The 27,384-nt window shown below is 48.6% G+C and overlaps 1 protein-coding gene across 4 annotated transcripts in view; it reads right to left on the bottom strand.

Moving 5' to 3' along the window:
- The window catches only part of LOC119465192 (phosphofurin acidic cluster sorting protein 2-like), an 87,535-nt gene that overhangs the window by 27,326 nt on the left and 32,825 nt on the right, over positions 1–27,384 (bottom strand). For 2 of the 4 annotated variants that reach the window (XM_049656452.1, XM_049656451.1), the window contains exons 8-15: positions 25,225–25,428; positions 19,774–19,797; positions 19,632–19,697; positions 17,659–17,775; positions 8,873–9,227; positions 7,431–7,611; positions 3,401–3,443; positions 46–88 (exon numbers count right to left, since the gene is read on the bottom strand). In XM_049656452.1, coding sequence (XP_049512409.1) covers positions 46–88; positions 3,401–3,443; positions 7,431–7,611; positions 8,873–9,227; positions 17,659–17,775; positions 19,632–19,697; positions 19,774–19,797; positions 25,225–25,428 — 1,033 coding nt within the window. The remainder of the gene's footprint in view (positions 1–45; positions 89–3,400; positions 3,444–7,430; positions 7,612–8,872; positions 9,228–17,658; positions 17,776–19,631; positions 19,698–19,773; positions 19,798–25,224; positions 25,429–27,384) is intronic. The other 2 variants (XM_037725989.2, XM_037725988.2) reach the window with 2 other exon arrangements.

The following is a 27,384-nucleotide window of genomic DNA, read 5'->3' on the forward strand; positions in this document are numbered from 1 at the left end:
AAAAGTTCAAGTTGTTACAAATGACTCAAAGTCAAATGCACTCACCCGATGATGCTCCACCTCCTTCGGTGACACCGATCTTGACATCCTGCAATCAAAATTTCAAAGTGTCATGCTGACAAAGAAAAAAAAAAGACAATGCAGAAAATAACTTTGAACAACTTTCACTTTGGCTGACTGACAAAATGAGGAAGAAAAAAAGAGAGGAACCGAAGAGCTCAATTTTTGGTTAGTTGCAACCAAATGAAGCCGATAGACGAGGCCAGGGAAAACATAAGAGAAATTAAGTGTTCTTCATTTCGATGCGAAACGTCCTTAAAATAGGTCGGAGGAGGTCGCTTGCCAAGACTGCATGTAACAAAAACATTTGACACCATTATCGCTTCTACCTTTACAACCGCACTACTCACGTGCCTTACTTTGGTAACGTGTAGGGGTTCTCAAGCATGTTCGTTCCAGGGAACCCTGCTAAGCTCCATGAAGCGCCAAGGAACGCCCCCCCCATTTAACCGAATTAAAATTTCCTAATTAACCGAATGTCGAATTACCCAAGGTATCAAGAAAACAATAAATGAATGCTTACTACGTCAACAGGCTTTTATTTACTGAATGAATTAGCAAATCTTGTTTCTATTTTGCACAAGAGCAGTGCGGCACCCGCCACGGTGGCTCAGTTAGCAAAGGCGTTTCGTGGCTGAGCACGAGGTCACGGGATCGAATCCCGGCCGCGGCGGCCGCATTTCGATGGAGGCGAAATGCAAAAACTTTTGCCCGTGTACGCGCTTGCGTTGTAGTGCATGTTAAAGAACCGCAGGTGGTCAAAATTAATCCGGAGCCCTCCACTACGGCGTACCTCACAGTCACAACTGGTTTTGGCACGTAAAACCCTACAAAGAAGAAGAGCAGTGCGGAAGCTGAAGTTCTCGTCATCTCATGACTTATTTGAGCTAGCAGCGGCGAAGGCCTCTCGACATCTTTCGCAGCGCGGCCGCGGCGCGCGTCTTCATCTGAGACACGCTTTTCACTACCGCGCGCACATCCCGATTATTTTTTCGCTAGTGAGCTGGTCGGCAACAAATTGCCCGCCCATCGCGATGTAGCCGGTGCTCTTCATCTTCGACAGCTTTGCACTGAGTCAAAGCGAAACTACTGCTTACCGCAACCGCTGCGGAGAAAACCGCGGCCGTTATCCACGAGATCATGGTCGGCGACCTTGCGGTTCAGAAGGCAGGCGGCCGACGCCATAGCCGACGCACTCACCAAGTCAAAACGAAACTACCCTTTGTTGCAACAAGTGCGCACGAAACCGCGGTCGCTATCGACGCGATCATGGATGGCGACTACGCCGCTGCGAAAGGCACGCAGCCGACGCGCGCACCGTCAAAACGAAACTACTATTTCCGGCAACCGCTGCTGCGGACGAAACTGTGCTGGTTATCCACACGATCATAGATCGCGATTACGCACTTATGAAGGCACGCGGCTAGCCGCCAACGCGGTGTTACGCGCGGCGATTAACGCAAGAATAAAGGCTTTGAGGACACAATTAGGCACGAAGAGTTCCGGCGTTGCTGTAAGTCACGTATAGCGTACGATTGCCGCTGAGGACCATACCAATGAGGACTGCATCGCTTCGTTTTTGGACGCTAACGCCGTTTTAGCTCTTTTGCGGCGCGCACTTGTGGTGCTCCGCACATCAGTTTTTTTTATTCCTCCGAAGTATAACATCAGTGCGCACGCTATCGGCACCTACCCTATCTACAAACGGGAGAAATGCGCACGGTGGTAAGTTAGAGCCTCCAAGATTCAAGTGCGAAAGCTTAGGCGCGCTGCCCATGGCTGCCCGTTTTCGAAGATTGGGTGGCTACAAGCTGCTTGCGGATTTATTGCGCAGTTCGCGCGTTGCCGTTACGCACTGCGATGTGCTTTTTGACACTCGGACATAGGTAATTGAGGTTCTGTGGATCAAGCGCACCTCGTGTTCGCCGTTTTCGCCACTTGGCGAGCGCGGGACCACGGAAAATTTATCAGTGGCTCGCGGAACCCCGAGCAGGGGCCTGCGGAACCCCCGGGTTCCGCGGAACCCACTTTGAGAACCCATGGTGTAGAGGAAAGAAGCCATCAATCAGTCAGGCATGTGTCGCGTGCACAGATGGTGCTGCTGACGGGCCACGCTTGGCGTAATCGGAGCTAAATAAGGCTCTCGCTTGCTATTCAGAGAGTCACAGCTTGGCAGTACATTTGTCCTTCCAACTAGGAGCGGTCGCGTTTGGGAGAGCGCACTATGGCATAGTAGGTATATCTTTTATCAAACGCAAACTGCTGCTCATCAGGAGTTATTGGGCCTACAAGTGAGCAATTTGTTGCAGAAATCTTATGCTTGTTTGGCTATGGCCCTCCCTGCGTTGATCACGTAGGTCCGAGAAATGGCTGGGAAGGCCATGCATTGCATAGGGTAGATAACCGGTGGACCATTAGTTACAGAATGGGTCCCAAGGGAAGGGAAGCGCAGCAGAGAACAGCAGAAAACTAGGTCGGGTGATGAAATTAGGAAATTTGCAGGCGCAAGTTGGAATCGGCTAGCACAGGACAGGGGTAATTGGAGATTGCAGGGTGAGGCCTTCGTCTTGCCAGTGGACATAAAAATAGGTTGATGATGATGGCACTTTATGTTGACTGCATTTGAAATGTACTTGCACATTTGAAATCTGCATTCAATGATCCACCTGCATGCGAAACTTTATCAAGATAGGTTGATAAATAAATAAACTTTTTATAAGGCCCTCATTCCCAATTTCCGAGCATAAGTTCGCAATTACACGTTAAACCTATGCATCCCACAGCAAGCTAGTAAAATTTGAGTGCATTCAGTGATAAAAGATTTAACTTTGAATTTTTTAAAATCGCAGTCGAACTGCAAGGCAATCTAGCAACACTGACGGGTGACAAAATTATGTGCATTCTGCGTGGACAAATGGTTTCGTTTTCACATGTGCGTCCCAACAGGCAGCCCGAGATAAATCCTGCAGGCATTCTCTGGTCTGTGTACTGTTTGTTGCGCGAGTGAAAAATTTGAGGGCCCAGATATGCTCCGGCAAAAAAATGTTCTGATGTAGTTTCGGAACGTTTTAGAGCACAGAGATAGCCCCACAATTTCTGTCATCACATAATTAGTGCCAAAACGGTGGCCGCTTTAAGTGTGAGGGGCTTGAGGCAGAGATTTCAAATTGAAATTTCGAGTTAAAACAAGTGCTGAGAGGCCGGTTCTTTTTGTGTGCATATAACTATATTGGGCTCTCTATTCCCAGTTACAAAGATAAACTGAGAATAGTTAGACGACCACGTCGTGGCTCCTCTAACTTCATAAAGAACGAGTCAAGCAGGGCAAGTGTACACTTACGCTTATGAAGGGCACAAACACCTGGCTGGATTCTTCTTCTGAGCTGAAAGAAGAACAAGGATCGATTAGGCTTGGCTAATGCACATGCAACACCAGATAGGTTAGCACAAGTGAATAAACTACACAAAATGACAGTGAACAAACTAAACCCCAATTACCTTGAGAGTCTTAAAAGAACGAAAAAAATTCAGATAACCAGAGTTTCAAAATGAGCAACATTTCAGAGCGCCGGCCATGCTTCACCAATTCTGAACTTTAAATAATCAGCGATCGCAAAGCTGCTGTCCGTGCATAAAGGCATTTGATATGTCACTGCTTGCATTGAACGCACTGATATGCAGTCAATATCCAACTTTATTTAATTCTATAGGGCATGGGTTCTCAAAGTGGGTTCCGCGAGCCACTGATAAATTTTCCGTGGTCCCGCGTTCTCCAAATGGCTAAAACAGCGAACACGAAGTGCGCTCGATCCACAGAACCTCAACTACCCATGCCCGAGTGTCAAAGAGCACATCACAGGGCGCACCGACAATGTGCGAACTATGCAATAAATCCGCAAGCAGCTTGTAGCCACCCAAACTAGGAAAACGGGCAGCCATGGACAGCACACCTAAGCTTTCGCACTTGAATCTCGAAGGCCGTAACTTATCACCGTTAATACGGTGATAATACGGTGATAATACACTGCCTCATACTACGCTTGGAGGGGATCGAGTTGCTTGGATTTGCGCAGCAGTGACGTCTCCGTGTACAGTCGACACGAGCGTACCTCCGCCAACGGAGTTCGCCATGGAGATCGAAGAAACGAGCTTCGTTTTTGCCGCTTTTTAGCTCTCGCGAAGGCACAGGAGGTAGCGCAGATCACCGAGACATGGGTCTCCGAGACACCTGCTCAGTGTTCACGCCCCGTTCAAAATAGCAACCGAAACTTTAGAGGAAAAAAAACTTACTAACTGAATTAACAAGCGTAGTCTCATCGCACACAAGCAAACATGAATAGATCACACTTGATGACCGCAGACAACCACTGTCAAAACGCTGGCGCGAACGAGCGCAGCCGCCGCAGCGAGCAAAGGTTCGTGCAGTCTATAACTTTAACGAAAACTGAGCGGCTAAAGAACAGCACATACAAAGGTCAGAGCTGTCTGGGGGTCGCTTTCAAGATACCGGCGCTAAGTACGCAGTTGTTGGAGTAGAAGTCGCCCTCCCCCCCCTTCCTCCCGCGCTTACTTCCCGCTTTCCTCCTTTCGCGTGGGAGATTGCGTCGCCAGTTCCCCTTGCGCCCAGTTGCAAGATACACATTTGGTGCCGCAGCACAGCGTCGCCCTCCCTCCCTCCCATACCCCCACGGCCTTTGGCGTGACGAGGGAAGTCGTGTTTGTGCTCCGCCATGCGGTCGCTCTTCGTGAAATCTTTCGCGCGCGTCCCCCGCGCGCTTTCACTCGCACATACGGCGCGCGGTGACGATTTCATCGCCCGTGGACTTCAAGCTCAGACCACACGTACGCTTGTGGACGTGCGCAAGCTCGCGTCTGCGCGCCCACTCATGCGCAGACGGTGCGGTACGGCTCGTACGCATTGAAACGCGGCGCGATCTTGGTGATCAGCTCCTCTCTGATACTACGCGCTTGGGCTGCCTCGCGCTGGCGCACCTGGCTACGCAGCTACGGCGCTGTACATTCAACTCTTTGTTAAGCAGATTTACACCATGCAAGAAAGTGCTTCTTCTTCACTTTTTGTGCTTATCTAACAGCTCTAAATATATAACAATTACGTTGATCGATATCGAAGCATTTTGAAACACTGTCAACAACAAAGTACGAAGTGGCGTCTGCCAAGGCGTCAACGAGCGAGGCCAGTGAGCGCACCATGGAGCGCGCGCCGTCGCGCGTATTTGTGGATGCAAACCGCCATACCTCGCGAGGCGCAAGGCACGTAGACGCGAGCTTACACATGTCCGCAAGCGTACGTGTGGTCTGGGCTTTACATGGAACCTCGCGACGGCGACGGCAGAAATCCGCTTGAAGTGTCGATATAATTGCTATCACAATAAAAAAACATCCCACAATAAATGTTAATGACGTTAGTGCTGACCACATATACTAGAAAGAAAAAAAAGAAAAAGTGCAGTACTCTGGAGCATTTTATCAGCCAAGGAAGAGTGGGCATGGCCTCCGAGACTGGAGGATGGCGCGAGCTTTGATATCGCTCGCCTCCCAATCTTGGAGGTTATAGAGCGAGTCACTGGAATCCAAGCCGGTGCAAAATCTAACATGGCGTCCTCCGAGATTGGGTAGCGTGGCTCGGAACGAGCGATTTAGTCCGGAAAATCGGACTTTGGGATCTCAATTTGTTCGAAAAATTGAGTGCGAAAATGCATGAACTCAATGGGAACACTGACGGTGCATTTTTGAAGTCCGGAATATCCAGCAAGTTCAAATTTTTGAAGTCAAGCACCCGCACGGCCGCTTTAGCGGCAGTTATCGATTCCGTGAACATCGTCCGCAACTTTGTTGAGAGCAGTGCGGGTGATATTTATATGCTACGTGTTGTGAGGCAGCTGGAGAGCATGGCGCTCGGGGCGGCTAACTACCGCTCCAAGTAATCCCGCATCAGTGATTACTTCGAGTAATCTTTCTCGGACATGGAAAATAAAGGTGATTTCTTTTTGCGGCAAGTTCTTTTCTTTTTTTTATTCATCTTGGTTAATTGGAAAACCCGCTTAATTCGAAGAATTTTCATCGTCAGGCGACCTTCGAATTATCGAGGTTTTATTGTACTTGCGAAGAAAAGATGTTGACACCTGCCACCTGTGAATGTTAAAATTCATTAAAGTCACATGAGCATGACACCGAAAAGGAGGGAGGAGATAGCATACATTTTTTTAATGCTTGCCCCTAGTACACGATTTTGGCGAGGCGAGATACAGTAGGCTCTTGATAATTCAAATCCTGGGATTTTCTTTGAATTATCAGAAGTTCTCATAAATACGATTCGGAAAACATACCAACTTGTGTTGTAGTAAAACATTCATATATATTTAATAATACAGTGGAACCCATTTATAACGAACTCGATAGGTTTCCGGAAAGTGGTCGTTAATATCAGTAGTTCGTTATATAGGGTGTTTCATTTTAGCTACATTTTTTTAAATTGCCTACGGCAGATAGCACAACTTCATTCCTTGATCTGTTAATGCTGTTTTATGCATTGCGCATCAATGCATAAAACAGCATTTTCCTCAAAAAGTTAATTGCAACGCCCGTGGATTTCGACGGACACTTTGAAAATTAATATCTCAAAACTGGTTCAGTCCTGACAATTCATTCAAAGTGGATATGCCTTGCCAACTTAGCGGCTATAATTTGTAGATTGAAAGATAAGCCATAAAATAATTAATTAGAAAGTTAATTAGCATAATTATGTTATTATTCAATTAGGCATTTTGATTTCTCGTGGAAGTAATGGCCGCCTCATCGAGTAGTTTAAATCAAGGATTCTAATTGTGCTATCTGCCACAGGCAATTTTTCAAAATTTGGTGCAGCTAAAATGAAACACCCTGTATATGGCGACAGTCACCATACACCCCCACTAGCTTGGCATGAATCTCTTTGGACATGTGTCCCTGTAAGTGCAGTAAGCAGATTGTCGCCCGTACTTCAACGAACTCTCCCAATGGACGCTGCCTATTTTGTTTCGATGCCCTAGCGGTGTTAAGCAAAACATAGAATACAATTTTTATATTCCGATAAACCTCCAGAGATGTGTGGCCATTTTGATTGCCTATCCCGTACACGTGCTACAAATTTACGGCACCAATAGGATGAACTTTATGAATGCTCCTCACACTTGTCTGGCATCCTTTCACTATCAGAAGACTTCCAACGAAAGGTTCGGAAACCGACAAGCAAAAACGTCTTTGCAAACGGAATTCATTTTTCGGAAAACTCGATGCAACATCCGTAAAATCATAAAACGAGCCCACATTCATGCTCTACGGAAAGTTCAAGAGTGTTGGCAGGTATGCACCTGTTCTGTGGCCGGTGGTTGATCATGGCTTCGGCTATGGGCAGCTGGAGTGTTGCATGTGCCGAGGACAGGTAGTCAGCTGCCCGTTGCTCAGCTTCGTCCAGCCAGCCTTCCGAGAATTGGGAGGCGTAGCAGTTGTCCACAGCACACAGGTGCCGTAGCAAGGGCCCACTTGTAGCACCTGCAAGCCAACAGGGGTTGTTTGTGTTCCATTGGACCGCATTACAGTTGCAAGGAGATAGAGTTACACGTCGGTTTCGCACGCACTGGCATGTGTCGAGCACTGTCACGTGGAACTCCAAAGTTCAGGAGAGAAGTCAACTCAAACGCTCCATTGCCTATGTGTTGTGTTGCCGAGCAGGGGGCATTACCGGCGAACAGGCATGCTCAGCCAGCCAAACGGCGCCACAGCCGCCGAGGCAACAGTCGAAACGAAACTCTCTTCATTTGGTTCATGTTGCGTTAAAACTTCAGTACCTTGTTCGCTCGTACATGTGACATCTGCACATGACGTAGCCAGGCAGGTCTTAGCTAGCTCGCTTAGCACCACCTGGTCAAGATAGCCCAAACTTCATGACACAATATGGTGTGCTGGTTTCAATGCTGCTGAGCGAACCAACACTTGAATTACTGTTCATCATCATATTCACTCATTCCGACATGGACATGTGACTCAGCAGCAATGCGGTGAAAACTTCTCCGAATGCTGCTTCTCCGAATGCTGTTCTTATTCTCAAGCAAAGCAAACAAAGGAGTTGTCCCGTTTCCATCGGGAAATGCCTCGCTCAACTTAAACATGTGGTGCTCCACCATAGTAGACATGTTCCACCACAACCAGAGACTACCTCAGACGTTATCATAACTGAGCCAGTGTTTCTCAGAGTACTTGTGTGCAGCTGTAAACAATGTGGTCCAGGTCCACTGCTCTCTCACGAGTGCTATCAAAGCCGCTGCTGTTTGCGTTTCTAAACGAAACATTCACCGCACTCACCGATGCTCATCATCCCTTGATCTGAACGAACGGTGCATGCACTATGCCTGAAAATACCAAAAGCCGAAACAGCACTGTGGTGCCAGCTATGGTGCTTTAGCGTAATATAGAGGCAAGACTAGTGAATAAGGTCCTAATGGATAGTGTGGTAGTGGGCTTATGTCTACTTGGCCAGGAAGCAACAAACAAAATGGTTGATGTGATGGAAAACCAATGCGGGAGGTGACACTCCCACTGGCCGTGCGACATGACCATGTGGCTGAACACTGATGTGACACAACGCTAATATGCTGGAAAGCTAATGTGACATGACATGCTGAAGATGTCCCCTCCCCTCCAATGACAATGTGACATGAACACAATCATAAATAAATGTAGACCAGTACTGATGTGACAGCGCTAACATAACAAAAAGCCAATGTGACCTGTGAGAAGTGACGACACCACTGACCAGAGGAGGTTGCCGGCATCGGGAAAAACCGCAGGTAGGCCTGCCACTCGGGCGGCTTAGCCGATAGCTGCTCGACATAGAGGCGCGCCAGTGCAGACAGGAAGGCCTCTGAACCGAGGACTCCAATGCGCACGGTGCCGGGGGGCCTTGCATTGCAGTGGCAGAACTTCTGCAGCCGCCCGACGAGGGCGCCGAACGCAGCGCGCAGGTCGGCACTGCCCAGGATCAGCACAGGCAGCGAGGGCAGTGGTCGGGGCAGTGGTGCCTCAGCCAGGATGAGTTTCTCAGGCAGCGCCGACTCTTCGGGTGGCAGGAGGCGCGACAATTGTTCCAGGACCCGCTGCACCCCAGCCGCCTGATTGACGCACACAAGCAACCCCAGGCACGATCAGCACAAAAGATGCTCCTCTCTTGAACAGTTAACTACGCCAGTTCTGAAAGTCTGCATCAAACTCCAAACAGACCACTAAGCAAGCAATACGCAAATGGCATGGAATAAAGGAGAGGACAGGAATATAGCCACATACAGATCACACACACAAGCACCATATTTCATCGTCATCATCAGCCTATATTTATGTCCACTGCAGTACGAAGGCCTCTCCCTGCGATCTCCAATTACCCCTGTGTTGCGCTAGCGTATTCCAACTTGCACCTGCGAATTTCCTAACTTCATCATCCCACCTAATTTTCTGCCGTCCTCGACTGCGCTTCCCTTCTCTTGGTATCCATTCTGTAACCCTAATGGTCCACCGGTTATCTATCCTACGCATTACATGGCCTGCCCAGCTCCATTTCTTCCGCTTAATGTCCACTAGAATATCAGCTATCCCCGTTTATTCTCTGATCCACACCGCTCTCTTCCTGTCTCTTAACGTTAGGCCTAACATTTTTCGTTCCATCGCTCTTTGTGCGGTCCTTAACTTGTTCTCGAGCTTCTTTGTTAACCTCCAAGTTCCTGCTCAATATGTTAGCATCGGTAGAATGCAATGATTGAACACTTTTCTTTTGAACGACAGTGGTAAGCTCCCAGTTAGGATTTGACAATGCCTGCCGTATGCACTCCAACCCAATTTTATTCTTCTGTAAATTTCTTTCTCATGATCAACGTCCCCTGTGAGTAATTGATCTAGATAAACGTACTTCTTTACAGACTCTGGAGGCTGACTGGCGATCCTGAATTCTTGTTCCCTTGCCAGGCTATTGAACATTAACTTTGTCTTCTGCATATTCATCTTCAACCCAATTCTTACACTTTCTCGGTTAAGGTCCTCAATCATTTGCTGTAATTCGTCTCTACTGTTGCTGAATAGGACAATGTCATCTGCAAACCGAAGGTTGCTGAGATATTCGCCGTTGATCCTCACTCCTAAGCCTTCCCAGTCTAAGAGCTTGAAAACTTCTAAGCATGCAGTGAATAGCATTGGAGAGATTGTGTCTCCTTGCCTGACCCATTTCTTGATAGGTAACTTTCTACTTGTGGAGAATGAAGGTAGCTGTGGAATCCTTGTAGATATTTGCTAAGATATTCACGTATGCCTCCTGTGCTCCTTGATTACACAATGCCTCTATGACTGCTGGTATCTCTACTGAATCAAATGCCTTTTCATAATCTATGAAAGCCATATAGAGAGGTTGATTGTACTCGGCAGATTTCTCGATTGCCTGATTGATGACATGGATATGATCCATCGTAGAATATCCCTTCTTGAAGCCAGCCTGTCCTCTTGGTTGGCTGAAGTCAAGTGTTGCCCTGATTCTATTGGAAATTAGCTTGGTGAATATTTTATACAATACTGAAAGCAAGCTAATGGGTCTGTAATTCTTCAACGTCTCCCTTCTTATGGATAAGTATAATGTTGGCGTTCTTACAGCTCTCTGGTACACTTGAAGTTGTGAGGCATTGCGTATAGAGGGCCGCAAGCTCTTCAAGCATGATATCTCTTCCATCTTTGATTAAATCTACTGTTATTCCATCTTCTCCAGCAGCTTTTCCCCTGGTCATGTCTTTAAAGGCCCTTCTAACTTCATCGCTAGTTATAGAAAGAGCCTCTGTACCTGGTTCATCACTATTTCCAATGAAAGTAGCTTGGCTGTTTTGGGCACTGTACAGGTCAGTATAGAATTCTTCCGCTGCTTTTACCGATTGCTGATGATATTACCATGCTTATCTTTCAGTGCATACATCTTGCCTTGTCCTATGCCAAGCTTTCTTCTTACTGATTTCATGCTGCGTCCATATTTTACGGCCTTCCTCAATCTTTCCCACGTTATAATTTCGAATATCCCTTACTTTCTTCTTGTTGATCAGTTTTGACAGTTCAGCGAATTCTATATGATCTCTTGAGTTGAACACTTTCATGTTTTGCCGTTTCTTTATTAGGTCCTTTGTTTCTTCGGAGAGCTTACCTACTGGTTGCCTTGGTGCCTTACCTCCACCTTCAATTGCTGCTTCTGAGATCAGCCTAGTTACAGTTTCATTCATTACCTCTATGTTATCTTCATCTTTCTGTTCGAAAGCTGCATATTTGTGAGCACCAGCCTGAATTGGTCTGCTTTGACCCTTACTGCATCTAGGTTGGCCTGTTTCTTCTTGACTAATTTTATGCTTTCTCTCTTCCAATTGAGAGAAATCCTAGACCTCACTAACCTATGGTCACTACACTTTACCTTATCCAACACTTCTACATCCTGCACTATGCTTGAATCGGCAGAGAGTATGAAATCTATTTCGTTCCTTGTTTTTCCATTAGGGCTTTTCCAGGTCCACTTCCTGTTGCTGCACTTCCTGAAGAATATTCATTATTCGGAGCCTATTTCTTTTCGCGCATTCTACCATCATCTCTCCTCTTGCATTCCTAGAATTGATGCCGTAGTTGCCAATTGCTTGCTCACCAACCTGCTTTTTCCACGCTTTTGCATTGAAGTCACCCATGACTACAGTATACTGAGTTGGCACCTTTCTCATTGCTAATTCAACATCTTCATAAAACTGTTCTATTTCTTCATCATCGTGACTGGAGGTTGGGGCGTAGGCTTGTACTACCTTCATCTTGTAACTCCTATTCAGCTTTATTACGATGACTGCTACCATCTCATTAATGCTGTAGAATTCATCAATGTTGCCTGCTATGTTGTTATGGACTAGAAATCCTACCACGGATTCTCTCTTACCTGGAAGATCTCTGTAGCAGAGGACGTGGCCGTTAGTCAGCACTGTGTAAGCCTCACCAGTTCTTCTAAACTCACTAAGGTCAATAATATCCCAGGCAATGCGTGATAATTCCTCAAATAGTCCTGCTAAGCTAGCCTCACTCGAGAGGGTGCGCGTGTTGAACGTTGCCAGGTTCAGTTTCCATTGGCGGTCTGTCCGGACCCAGAGATTCTTAGCACTCTCTGCCGCACCATATTTACTGATGAGTAAATATAGTACTAAGTATACATACCACATTTACTCATGTAAGGCCCGCACTTTTTAGGCGCATTCTTTATGGAGCGTGGGGCAGGCTTATGGCTATTTACTGAAGCCTCGACTTGCACTCAGACTGCAATGCAGAATAAAGCATGGCACCTGACAACAAACACTCACTCAGTCCTCATCTCTTCGGCTGTGCCCTCATTGATGCCCTCCCAAAGTTGGTCGTTCTTTGTTCTGTTAATAATGTTTTAAGATTCCCATCACTTTGAAGCTCTTGATGACATTTTCGAATAACACGCGTTTAAGCCCATGTCCAAGTTGAAACTGTCCTAAAGCACGATTCAGCTAAACGCGTCACGGTAGAGTGTATATCATTGAAGCACAGAACATTTACAAGTTGAAGCGCATTGGATCTATGCTGCTTGATGTAGTGGGATACGGTGATGGTGATAATGATGCCATTATCAGCAGGATAGTAGCTAGTTCTTTGTAGTAGCAGCTTGGAAAAAATAATAAGCACGCGAGTATGCACATAACACTTAGTGAAACTTGAAAAAAATTTTCACACTCCAATGTGGGTGAGTGGGCACAACATGCGGGGGACTCTTACACAAGCAGATATGGTATTGATAGGCAGAGAAATGAATCAAGAGATACGATTCTGCATAACACTTTTTTTTGATAATTTGTTTCTTTTTATTTTCCCGATAATATGATTTGGTTGGATATTACGTTCTATAATATGATTTTTGGATGATACGCTCTATTTTGCGGTTCCCATGAAGATCGTATCAACGAGATTCTGCTGCATATATAATTTATTTAATTACTCTCCGGACCTCTTGGCATTAGAGAGGAGTAGTTATGCATGCTTAAAAAAAGTACATCTGATACAATCTATGCAGTCTACTCTCGTTACAACGGACCCTCATAATCTGTCAAAAAATGTCTATTTGATCTAAAGTCCATACCGTATTTTTCCACATATAACCCGGCACCGCGTATAACCCGGAACCCCAATTACAACAGCCGGGAAAGAAAAACAAAAAATATCCGCGCATATAACCCGCGGTAATAACTGCATGCAACAACGCTCAAATCTTTGCAAAAACAGTCCATTCACGGATACACAACTCGTCCACATCATCGTATCAGTGGCCAAATGCTGACCTGTAAAAATCAGGGGAATGGACGACCATGACGGAGGGTAGAAGGGATCTTCAACACGCAGTGGTGGGGAGAGGGTAGGATTCCTTAGGAGATAACGAAACTAAATGGCGGAGAACTTTGTCTCGATGTGTGGCTATACGGCAGCGTGCGCTGTGTTGCCGTGACGCCACACCTCCAAGTAAAATTTGCGTAAAACCCACACCCCAACTTTACCGCCAACTTTTTTGAATTTTTGGTGCGGGTTATAAGCGCGAAAATATGGTAATATCTGAAACACCTCACTTCCAAAACTTTGGTCGCGATGTTTAACAACGTTATTGCAAAGAGTGAGTGACATTCGTCCAAAAAATTATAAAAAAAGTCGGTTTCGCCCTAAAGGCGAAGCATCAATTGCAATAGCAGATTAGTAGACAGCTATACGAAGTAAGGATAGTAGTTTTCTTGGCCGTATAAAGTTGTGAACATTCGCTTACTAACTAAATTAACAAGCACGGTGTCTGCGTGCACAGTGTTGTGTCTGGCGGTCCTTCAGGACAAAGGAGGCCTCATCGCCAGACGTGAAGCTATCAAGTGCTCTTCACGCTTGTCATTTCTCGCGGCCGGGGAGCGACACCGTCACCTGGGACTGATGGATGAGCAATTAGTCCCCAGGCTGCAATGGGTCATTGGCCTCGTGCGTAGCTAAAACGGCAACGTTGCTCTTGGTGTGTTTCGTGAAGCACCAGCACCCGCCCGAACTACGACGAGGCCCGGCGCTGACTGTGAAGCGCCAACCTGGAGCCCCCTTCCGAGACAACTTCCACCGCCCTCCTGGAAACGGTGGCTTCCACGAACTGACCGCCACGGAGACGCGACTAATTCTTGCAAGGGGCCAGCGTTAAGCATTCCCGTGGGAACCACATCAACGTTTGGTTCCCAAGGTGTCAACCGTTGCCTGTGTGCGGGGGCGATCAGGCAAGATTGGAGGCGGAGCCCTGCGGGAAACGATACCACATGTAAATTTGTATATAAACCCATTTTCTGATCTTACTGGACTTCTCATTCTCCCAGCACCTGGCACGGCACCATCCATGGAACCTTCGTGGCCGCTCGGACTTCGCAAAAACAGGTAAACATGAGCACATCTCGCTTGATGACCGCGGAAAGTCGCTGTCAAAATGCTGCAGTCAAGAAGCGCCGCAGCAGCAGCGAGCGAACTAAACATCGAAAGCAGAGCGCACACGAAGCTACCGGCACTGAGCGTACTTTTTCCTATCAAGATCGCTTTCAAGATGTGGTGCCCGTGCCGCGTGGCTGCTGCTGCCGCCGGAGGTGAACGCCGCCTCCTTCCCTCTTTTCCCCTCGCCTTGCCCCCGTGCCTCGTGTGCAAAAGAGACGGCGCGCTTCCACCCTGCCTGCCCCGCCTCGCCCCGCCCCGCCTCGCCCCGCCTCCGCCCCGCCTCCGCCCCGCCTCCGCCCCGCCTCCGCCCCGCCTCGCCCCGCCTCGCCCCGCCTCGCCCCGCCTTGCCCCAGCTTGCCCGCCCTCGCTCCCTTGCGAGATTGAGCCACGATTGTCGGCTAACCCTCGCAAGTCTGTTGTCAGCCCGTGTCAACACGGCAAAAGTACGCTTCATATGCCCGATTTTGAAAAAAAAATTGCCGCTAATTTCGTCTGCTGTACCCAATAGTCCATTGTAGCGCAGTCCGTTAAAAGCAAACTTCGTGGCATTACTAAAATAGAGCAAACTAAGGTTGAAATATGGTCCAGTATATCAAAAAATCCATTGTACACGGATCCGTTGTAACGAGCGTAGACTGTACTTATGCAATGGTAGTGATAGCGGTTTTAAATGAAGCATGGTCAGGATTGCTGGCAATGGATGCAGGCCTAGTGGTTTCAGCCCGTAACAGTCATTGATCCCGTACCGATGAAGCAGATTCCAGCTTTGGTCTAATGAGCAATTTGTAAAGTATGTACTATCGGCCAAGAAAGTAAACGGACCACGGGACCGGTGGCCGGAGCGGCTGCCTGGCCACAACGGGGCGCTGCTGTCTTGCTCCGCGCGCTTGGGTCGAGAGTGCCGTGGGTGACGTTAAGCTTCTCCCTCGCTCTCGCGCGGCGTTTTGTCACGCTTGATAAAATGTATAGTGCGTCGTCCGGTTGCTCTGCTGCTGGCGGTCGCGATGAAGGGGACTGCGCATAGCCGGTATTCAACCCATGGCGCTGTCGCGCAGTAGCCAACGGCCGCACGGAGGTATTCAAAGTGCACGGCAAGCTTTGCCGGTGCGCAAAACACGTGACACCATCTAACCTCGCTAACTCGCTGCACGAAGTTGGGAAGGCAATATTTTGAGCGCATCTCACGTCGTCAGCACTTCCCTTCTGCTGGTTTTAAATTCCGTGTCCTTGTATTCTGGCTTAGTCTTGCCGTAATCGCGTAATCGATTACAGTTTTCAGTAATCTCTCTATTGGAATCTCCCTAACGACGTAGCGAGCGCGCACGGAGAAAGCCACGGAGCGAAAATCGGACGGCGCCGTCGCCGCGGGAGTCAAGCCGGGGGCAAGCCGACGTAGCTACGGCCACCATTACTGCGCCGCTGATTGGTCACGTCGACGTGCGGCAGCCGGAGAACATCGTGAAAATGGATCTTGGATTCTCTGCACGGCAAGGAAACCTTCACGGGCGCGAGCACAACCGACCGCGCACGTCAGCCTGAGAACGTCAACGGGCATGAGTCGCCGTGCCGCTAACGCGAACGTGCCTTTATCTCGCAGGCGTGAAAGAGCGCGTGTCAGCCGCCGCTGCGGCGCCTTGCGCAATGTTGCCTAAACTCGAGCAACAAGGGACGTAGGCGACAAACACTAGTATGAAAGGTAAGGTCAATATAGGCAAAAACAAAACAAAGAAAAACAGAGCAGGTCTTCGTTTTTTCACAGTGCCGGGGTTTGATTCCCTGCGGCCGTCGGCTACTGTGCGTCAGCGCCATGGGTTGAATACCGCAGAGCAACTGGACGACGCACTAGACATTTTGTTAAGCGTGACAAGACACAGCGCGAGAGTGAGGGAGAAGCTTATCGTCACCCACGGCACTCTCGACCCAAGCGCGCGGAGCGAGACAGCAGCGCCCCGTTGTGGCCAGGCAGCCGCTCCGGCCGCCGGAGCCGTGGTCCGTTTACTTTCTTGGCCGATAGTACCTGTCTGAGAGACCTAGCAACAGAGGAAACATTATGGCGTCTGAAACCATGCGTGTAATCTAGTCAACGACTGATTCTTCGGACATGCCCCACAATTTTTCTTTTTTTTTTCTTTCTGGGGTTTTACGTGCCAAAACCAGTTCTGATTATGAAGCACGCTGTAGTGGAGAGCTCCGGATTCTTTTTGACCACCTGGGGTTCTTTAACGTGCACTACAACGCAAGCACACGAGCATTTTTGCATTTTCGCCTCCATCAAAATGCAGCCGCCGCGGCCGAGATTGGATCCCACCACCTCGTGCTCAGCAGCGCAACGCCTTAGGTGACTGAACCACCGCGGCGGGTCTCCCACAATTCGGACTTCACGGCCCACGGCAATGTAACGTACCCCCCTAAAGTCAATGTACAAGAAAATCTCAAATCTCAGACGCTGAAAGCCCTCACCATCCAATGTTCCTTGCTTTTTGTTGCGACTGCACCACCAAAGGGTATTAATTGAAGCCAGCACCACCGCCATTTTGATTAACTCGCAGCCTCAAACCAGCAATCTTGCATGATGATCCACTAGCAGCTGTTGCCAACGCTGCAGCAATGCTAGGCCTAGCTGCTTCGAGATCTGCTACCAAGCTTCCTGCTATTCAGTGCCGTGTTTTTCATTGAAAAAAATTTGCGACTGTCTGCAGCGCCGCCTTTGTCATTCTCGCCGATGGCTTCGAAGTGTGGAAAGCACAGCAAGGGTAAAGCGATGCACAATGCCAGGTCCCAAAGCTTTTGCCACAGTGCAGTGGTGTTAGGCGGGGAAGCATACCATCTGTGGAACAGGGTCACTGTCATGGGACACAGTACATATGTATTAATTACACTCGCGTGCACCTCAAGTTTCCCGTCAGAGTACGAGCACCCATATGCCTAATAAGTGTAGTGGCAGTCCTTGAGACTATTTCGAACGTGCTTGCGGAAATTTGAGCACTTCGGGGCAGTACAAGACATGCTTTCATTTTAAGCGAAGCTTTATAGGCTCACAAGTGTCAGTGGTGGTGGTGGTCGTGGCGGTGTCCCGCTGAAAAGTGGGCCGATCCTGGCGATAGTGCAGAGAGGGTCGAAGCTCAATGGCACATACCCCTGTCGTGTGGGCCGATCCTGATGATAGTGTAGAAAGGGTCCAAGCCAAATGGCACATACCAGGAACAAAAAAGAAAGAGGGAGAAAGAAAAAGGGAGAGAGAAGGAGAGAGAGAAAAATAGAAAGAAAGAGAGAATGAAAAAAAAAGTATATCACCAGCCCTTCTCCTGTCAAGAAAATGGGGGTAAGCAAAGGTTGTCGTGTGTGTAATTGACCTAATACTTTCCCTTCCCTTTCCTACTACTTTTCGTTGACTTTCCTTCTACTTTTGTTTCCCTTTCGTGCAACTTTTCCTTCCGTTGCTTTGTACGTTTCCTTGCCTCCATGTATAGATTTAATAAACGTTTTATGTTTTATTACCGTGACATGTGTTATCTTGATGAAGGCCAAATACACACACGGCAAGCTTTGTTTACCTCCATTTTCTCGACAGAGAAAGGGTTGGTGAATTTTTTTTTACAGCGTAAGCTGTTATGGGCTCATTCCAATAGCCGTTTCGGGTCGTAATGATGCCGCCGCCGCCGGCTCCCACCGCATAACTGCTATCGCTGGAAACGCGAAAAAAAAGTACCGGATTCCCGCCGGGATCCCACCCGCGCCTGCTGCGTGGGAGCCGGATACTCTACCACTGAGCCACGCAAGTGCTTGCTATCGGGTCACAGAAAATACCCTTAACGCAAGCACGCAGGAGGAGACACGAGCCTCTGCCAGTAGGGTGGTGCCATCTAGGTAAGATGCCTGCAAACGCAGTGTCCGCAGGCGCAGACGACGATATGCGATTCACACGAGGCACGCAATCAACATGCTCCCGAGCTACCGAGCCTCCGCCAGTGTGGTGGCGCCATCTAGTTAAGGTGCCTGCAAACGCCAGGCGGACAGTTCAAATCGCTCTCGTCAAAACGAGGCGAACAGACTGCCGCGAACACCCTGTTGTGCGTGGTGCCCAAATTGGAGGTACTCTTGAGCCGCTCCACCAGCTTACGCTGTGACTGTGCTGCGTGTGCCACGCAGGCCTGTGACTTTTTTTGGACTGCGCAATTTTTCTGATGTTTTTGTGGCCACTAAGTAGTACAGAAAATTGGACATTGAATCACGCAATCAATCAATCAATCCTATCTATCTATCTCATTTTCTGTTCTACTCACGGAGGAAGGAAACCAAATAGGAGAGGCCCCGACATTATTTCTTAAGGCCAGATGTGAAGGCTGCGCCACCTTGGTGGGCCACACTTGCCGTCCTTTCTACTCTTTCTGTCATGCCCTTTCCCGAGGGCTCGTGGCTCGCCTTGAAGCACTGGTGCACTGTGCAACTGTGAATTGTAGGGATTTTAAGATGTAGCGTGAAAGCAAAGGTTCTGCGAACACGCACTGTCAGACTGGCATGCGGCAGTTCCAAGCGTGGTGCAAACACGGACGTGACAACGCGGTCAATGCCACTCGCATTCACTCGCCTGACTAGGGGACCGAGACACAGTTGCTACGGCAATATTGCCGTTTGGGCCACCAGCCCCTGTACTCCTTTGTAAAAAAGACAGGCAACTTCCGCCACACTTCCTCCAACGCAGCGAGGTTGGCTGGAGCCGCTGTAGTGTTCCTTCCTCCATGGATTCATTGCTTGAGCAGTCCTTCGCTTTTCTTACTGATGATTACAAATAAGATCTGTCATAGCTTCATTTGTAAGTACGTTTCATCTCATCTCCATTACATGCTCGTACCAGTTCACTGCCGGTTTTACGACAACAGAGAATGCAAAGACAATTCTCCAGTGCTGCAAGAGAGTCCTAACCACACCAGTCATGTTGCCGTAGTTGTCATAGATATCAATTAATGCAGCAAGCGAAGCGTGCATGGAAAGAAAAACAAAACAATTCTCACATCTTCTCGGGGTGTCGGCGGTGGCAGCGCTGCCTCCTGGGCAGGCGGGCTCTCCTCGTCCGTGTCCTGTCGGTCAAGATAAGCTCAGTGAAAGGGGCCCTCCCCCTTGCAGAGTGCACCCCCCTACCAGGACAACACTCACCTGTATGCTGTCCGAGTCCTGACCCTGCGCAAGGAAAGAGCAGGTAGTGAGAGAATCAAGGCATCCGTTATAACATGCACTACACTTCAATGGTCTAGCACACTAGAAAGACCGCTGATTTCAGACTGTACCAGTAGTTTACACAAATCGTACTACTATTGGCACTGTGCGGCTGTTGCACAAAGACCTGCACTTTTCCTTTAATATAATTCCCCCCCAAAAAACAGTGTCAACCGAGTGTAGACGCTAAATAAGACAAGGTGGAGGTACGTACATGGTATTCAAATGATTTGATGATTAAATGTTGATTATATGTCTCTATCTCTCCTTTTACGGTTATTGTTCACTTAATTTGTATCCTAATCGTATCATATTTCATGCCCAATTAAAATGATGCCCATCGGGTCTCCTTGGCCATCCATCATCATAGGAGACACTCGTATTCTCTAAAGGTCTCGACAGCCATGCATCTGCGTTGGGCGACTCTTCCCTAGGGCCTCCAAACGCTGCTCGATGTCCTGCGGCTCCTTGCGGGCATAACATGAATCACGCATTTGGGCGAGATGGGCCTCGCGAGACACAGCCATCTCAATGGCGCGACTAGCATGTGCTTAGTCTGCATCAGCAATGTCATTGGCTTGTCGAATGCATGAAGCCTTGGTGCGCCTGCATTTCCTCTCTTCAGCGCCGACAGCTCTTTCCATGCAGCGGCATGTTGCCGCTGCGAATCCCTCATGGGCAATTTCTAGTCTGGCATTTTTCAGCATGCCAGGCAGTGGCTGGCGAAGTCGGATACGCCACGCCGGCGTCACCCCTACAGTGTACAAGTAGTGCATGTTCTTAGAAAATAGGTTGAGGCACTCCCTTGTAAACATAAAAGACAAGCTATCAAAAGAAAAAAAATTTCCAAGTGTTGCCTACAGCATCCCATGCGCAGACTGCGATCGAAGTTATGTCAGCCGGACAGGCAATTTCCAGCAAAGACTCAAGCAGCACATGTATGATGCAAGAAAGAAGCACTAAACTTCAAATGCTCTGGCCAAACTCGCAGAAGCGACTCGTCATGAAATAGACTGGGACAATGCAAAGATAATATAAAAAGAAGGGAACTGGACTTCTCGGCTTTTGCTTGAATCTCTAACAATTCAGAGCACCGAACACACACTCAATCGCAATGACGGCAACTTTCCTACGTGTATACACGTTGCTTACGTCACATCCTGAAGCCTACATAACCAGACCATTTCCACCTTCACCTTCATTGTGAACAAGGCTCCCGTGCGGGAGCCGAAACGTCTTATTTACAATCGAACCCACTTATAACAATACACAAGTGCCATGAAAATTCCATTGTTATAACCGATAATTGTTATAACCAAGTTGCACTGAAAAAAACACGATAGGGAAATGGCAGAGTTGTTGTGAGATGACTACAATGGCGGGGAGGCAAGTGCCCCTCCCCAACACCTTCCTCCATCTGGCTGCTGATTGTGTTGACTCGTTTAACTGCAACTCTGCTTCCTGCACGCTCCGATAGCGTGTAACAAGTCACGGTTGTCGGCGTTCAAGAACTCGATAATTCAGATTTCACGGGACCGAGAAAATGTCCGAATTAACCAAATGACGAATTATCGAGGGTATCAAGAAAACAATAAACAAATGCTTTCTACCTCAACACGCTTTTATTTACTGAATGAATCAGCAGAACCCTTTTTCTATTTTGCATAAATGTAGTGCGGATGCTGCACTTCTCGTCATCTCGTGACTGATTAACAGTTTTCACAACCGCGTGCACATCCTGATTATTTTTTCACCTGTGTTGCCAGGTCTCCGCCCATTGGGATATACAGTTAAACCTGCTTATAACGAACCTCCATATAACGAATTCCTGGATATAACGAAGTTTTTATATTCCCCGCCATTACTCTATAGAAGCACATGTATTTGAGACCTCTACGTAACGAAGTGGCAGCAGGAGACCCCCTCGATATAACGAATTTCCCCCTCCGACAACCTAGAGATTTCGCCCCAAATATTGTCATTTTTGTGCGAGCGGCAACCGGAAGCACCTTGTCCGCCGCGACGGAATGCAAAGCGAGCGCACGTGTGCGAGGCGGGCCTGCATCCCTCGACCCGGCGATCTTGCCGCCGCAGGCATGACCTTTCCCCCTCCCTTCATTCAAACCTGATCCTGCCGCTTGCTGCAGCTGGCCTAGCCTGATAAGCCGGCACTCTCTCCTTTTCCAGTTGATGTTGCCGACGCGCTGGTACACGCTGTGGCACATCACACTCGATGAGCGCGGACGCGCGCTGTCATACGCTGGCGGCGTGTGGAAGCGCCGCTGGAGAAGCGAGCGAAGTGACTTTCATGCTGTTGTCTATCGCTTCAACGCAAACTGAGCGCCGAGAACACACAGCACGCACAAAGCTACGAGCCGCCGACGCACCTACACTGCTAGACTCTGCCCCAACGCAGATCGCTTCCAAGATACGGTCCGCGCGACCGCGCGCCGCCGCGCAGTACGCAGTTGATGCCAGAGTACAGTACAACGCCGCCCCACTATCCCTCCCCCCTCGCTCGCTCGCTGGTGCCTCGAGCGCAACGGAAGAGGGCGCGCTTCCTCCGTGCTTTTCTTGCGCGCGCGAGATTAGACGCGGTCGTCGGCTCCCCTCGCACGTTTTCACTCGCATATACAGCATAAGCCGCGCGACGACTGCGTAATCACCCTTGGAGTTTATACGGGACATCTGTGAGCCAAAACCAATTTTAGGCCACAACACGTCATAGACACCATCTTTATGTTGCAAATACGAATATCAAGGGCCATACTTTTCCTGGCGGAAACCGAAAATACGTCACAGTTGTCGCCCCCGGCACTTTGGGCGGCCAATGTCACCGTCAAGCCACTAAGCCAAGCGACATGAAAAGTCAAAATGGCCGCTCGGGCCGGCGCGGGGTGGCAGTTCGCAACGTATGATGCGGGAACGGTCCCACAGTTGCGACGCAACAGCGGGGTTACCAATGCATTGGGTTCTATGGGAGCTGTGCCGGGACCGGCCGAAAACGACGTAACAGCCGGGAAAACTCAGCCCCCGGGAACGTAACAGCGGGGTTCTACTGTAACACTATACGACACTACGACGCCATCGTGACGCTCTCTCTTCGTTTCCGATGCCTCGCGCTTGTGCGAAACGACACGCGTCCACGCATCCAGTACCTGGTGTGACATTCCAAGGATGAGTGCTTCGACGAAAATGGAAAACGGGTGCGCGTTACAATTGAGGGCGCGTTAGAATCGAGTAAATATGGTAAGCGTTTCTTTTTCGAATTTTTGTGCCGAACCTGCATATAACGAAATCCTCTTTATAACAAAGTTTTTCGGGAATTTGTAAATTTCGTTATATCCAGGTTTAACTGCAGACGGTGCTTTTCATCCTCGACAGCTATGCAACGAGTAAAAACGAAACTTTTTGCCGCAACCACGGCCGCTATCGACGCGATCATGGACGGTGGCCTTGCGGTTCTAAAGGCGCGCGGCCAACGCACGCACTGAGTCAAAACGAAACTACGGTTTGCTGCAACTGCGGACGAAACTGCGGTCACTACCGCCACGATGATGGATGGCGACTACTCAGTTATGAAGGCACGCAGCAGAAGCGGGTACCGAGTCAAAACAAAACTATTGTTTGCCTCAACCGCTGCGGACGAAATCACGGCCACTATCGACGCGATCATGGATGGTGACTATGCAGTCATGAAGGCATGCGGCCAATGCGGTGCTATGCGCGGCGGTACATGCGAGAATAAAGGCTTTAAAGGCAAAAATAAGCACGAAGCGTTCCAGCGTTGCTGTCTTTCCAGTACGACTTTTACTGATGACTATGGCGATGCGAACTCCGTCGCTTCGTTTCGGTGGACGGTAACGCTGTTCTTGGCATTGCACACTTGCGACGCTCCGCCAGCCCAGCGCTATCGGCGCAGTTGGTGCGGTCCATTCGTGTTTAGGAGGGTGGCACGGGGCAGAGCTATGGGCGCAGCCCATTCGTGTTCAGAGGGGTGGAAGGGCAATGGGACAGAGGTGCGCGAGGCTTGGCGATGCGGAGAAGGATGGAAAACAAGGCGCAGTTGCTTGCAACGGCTGAAATTTCTTTTTTTTCTTTTTTCTTTTTAAGGAGTTCGCATTCCAGTCCCTTTCGGCACACCCAGTAGTAAGCCAGACTTCATCGTTATAACCGATAATGCAGCATGGGGGCATTGTAGTAAGCCAGTTATTTCACCATAGAAAACATACAAAAGTTGACGGTGCAGCAGCTTCTCATTGTTATAACCGATATATTGTTAAAACCGGTATCATTATAAGTGGGTTTGCCTGTACATTTAAAACTTTCGTGGTCGATGTCTGTTTTAATTGTTGTAAGACACCAGAATTACCGAAGATTTATCCCCTCTATAGCTCGGCGCAAGGAACGGCCACAGCAGCGCGGTGATCAGCTGTTGCCATAGCGCATGCGCACAAGTGCACAGCAAGCAAGCACTTTTTCGTTTGGCGAAAGCGCAATCTCAGCACGCTTTCTTCAGTGCAACCGAACTGTGGGCCAGCCTGCTGCATGGCCGGCCAAGCTAGCGCACGATGCACTTTGGTCTAGCAGCTTTGGAATGAGATAGAACATGCACTATTCCTGTGCCGGCCGTGCCAAAGTGCGCCGAACGTCGCCGGTTACGCTGACTGCGCCAGATAGCAGAACTGCGCCACATGTGGGGTGTGTCTGCGCTACACTGGAGTATAACTTTCCCTTCACACACTTTCAGATACCATGCCGCAGTAGGGCTTCGTCGAGGCCGGCCACTGAGTAGAGGTCAGTGAGGTCAGCACTGCTTTTGCCTCCACGCACGCTCAAGGATGACAGCACACATGCACACTCAGATGCGCTTCTGCGACCCAGCTCTCTTCCCTCCCAAACTATAGCGTGCCTCGATGCGTGTGCCCTCCCTCGCGCCGTGTACGGTGGAACGTGCACAGTGAAGTACCCTATCAAACTTGGGGCACTCCATGTCATCTGACGGAGGGTGCGGCAGTTAAGTTAGATGGCATTTGGCGGCAGCACGGCAGAGGGTGACAGTGACATGCACTCACATCCCACTCTGTTCTAGGCTAGTTACACCCGTTCTTTATTATATCCTCAGTTGCTGACTATTGCGACGTCTTCTTGGCATGACGAGGTATCATTTAATACCATTCGCACGTTCGTATGACATCTGCAAGTCACCTGACCGATGGTTTCTTTCCAAAAGTGGCTACAAGATACCCAGATCCGAGATACGCCTAATCCATCTGAAGTGGGTTAAGAAGACCTTGCCAAGCACCTTGTCCCATCGTTTTTTTTTTACTTTCATCTTTTCGTTGCACTATAAATGTTGTCATGATGGGCTAAGTGAGGCCTCTCGCTCACCGGTGCATCATCGGCGAGCGGCACCAAAGTGGCAGAGGAGAAGAAGGGCCTGAGGCTGGGCTTGGGCGTCGATGAGCACAAGCTGAGGTCGTCCTCGGCGCCGCCGCTGTCGTCTTCCGACAGCTCCAGTTCGTCCAGAAGCAGCTCCTGCAGGCCAGGCTTCTCCAGGAGTTCCTGCTCCAGGCCCGGGTCCGTGCCAAACGCCTGAACAGGCAACAGACACGATGGCAAACAGTCCAGGCAACGGCTCTGCTCAGCTGAATTGCACAGAGTGTAGTTCGAGCTGCTACTATTCACCGTATTATTAAAGGTCGATCCCGGCAAAGGCATTTTATTTTTGTTCACATAGTCATGGATTAGAAGTATTGTGTGAGGAAAGATAGCACAATGATATGGCAAATATATAGAGCATATAAATCAAGCAAAGGTAAAGAAAAGGAAGAGACATTACACAAGAGCTAAATGCAATAACAACAACACTTCTAATTGCCATTCTTTGAGAGCTTTACCCACTTTGCGGTACATATCTGACCTCTTTCACATAGTGACCCAAGTTCTCTACTTGCTTGGGCCAATAGGTGTGTGCTGGCCGACGTCTTGCCGAGCAGACTGGCTATGTGCCCAAACACACAACTTGCTGGGTGCTGCCTGGCCTTCTAGGTAAGTACCTCGTGTATGTGCCCGGACAATTTCGGCACACACTGCGTATGTGATATTGGTATGTGCCAAATCTTGGCTGATGCCCCAGAATGGATGAGCCAAAGTGACGAGTGGTATGTAGTCTTCAATATAATAAAGCAATAGCACCCCATCCACAAACACACCTCTTCATCGAGAGCAGCCACATGATGGATAGGCATTGCAACAAAGTTGCAACCTGGATAGTAGCGATACTATGGAGTTTCAAGCAAGGAGCAGTAATTACAGGATACACTGTGTTGTGGCATCCCTTGGCCATTTTGAAGTAGACCGTTTTATTAAGAGGCTTAATATGCCAACATTTTCGAGTGGAAGTGAGTAAGAATATTGAAATATACAGGCTTAGACAGTAAAATCAAATAGCAAATATTGTTTTGCTTCAAAAATCAAATGAGAAATAAACATGGTGAGGAAATCTGAGCGAAAATCAGTATTATTTCTGCCAATACACACAATGCTATCAAAGTTCATATAAGTGAGGAGCTTTCAAGTCAGTTGAGTAATTGTGTTTCGAGTTACACAAAGTCAATGTCCGGTTTTTCAGACTCCCTAGGGGCCACGAAAACGTCCAAAAGATCGGGCAGTCCAAAAAAGTGAGTACATGCCTTTTACTGCCCCCAAGGGCTCAAATCGCCACAGGCACGTATGAAATAGCCCTGAAGGCATAACAGTACATTTATTAGGTGTATCGGTGCTCATACCGTGATAGGAGATGGTGGGTGCACGTGTGTATAATTAAGTAATACATACTGTGTCCCGTGACAATTTTCCCTTCTCACTCTTGGTATGCTTCACTGCAATACTTCACATATGCTTCACTGCGTAACACTGCTCTGAGGCGAAGCTGACTTTCAGGAACCGATATTGGGCAACGCGTCGTTCTTTCCACTCTGTCAAGACATTGGCAAGAATTAAAAGGCAGAGTCGGCGCCATTGCTAACAGTGGCACCCAACAGAAAGGAGCTTGGTAGCGAACGTCGAAGTAAATAGGCCTAGCATTGCCACGGTAGTGGCTACAGCTACCAGCTAATCTGCATGCGACAGCACCGGTTCTAGGAGGCGAGATAATCAAATTGGTGGTGGTTGTGGTGGCTACGATTAATGTTGTTTCAGACCTGTGGTCATGGCAGAAAGTCTGGAAAATCTAGACAGCGAAGGTTTTTTGCGTTTGAAGTTTCAGACGTTCTTACATATTGACTCCATAGGGTACATGGCGGTGCCGCGAAGACGTCCGAATTATCGGGCGGCCACAAATATAGGTTGTTGACTGTACTTGCTCTCCGCCAGTCGCCAACCAAAAGCAGCCTTTACTTCAAGCAACCCACACATATAAAGAACAATGAATGAGCACATAGAACTTTAAAACACTGAGTGCGAGGTTGTGTTTTCTTGTGTACGCAGCATACAAGTATTGGTACTCCTATGGTTTGTGAAAATTGTTCCAACTCATATTTAACATAC

The sequence above is a fragment of the Dermacentor silvarum genome, chromosome 9 (assembly GCF_013339745.2).
Source record: "Dermacentor silvarum isolate Dsil-2018 chromosome 9, BIME_Dsil_1.4, whole genome shotgun sequence".
Taxonomy (NCBI): domain Eukaryota; kingdom Metazoa; phylum Arthropoda; class Arachnida; order Ixodida; family Ixodidae; genus Dermacentor; species Dermacentor silvarum.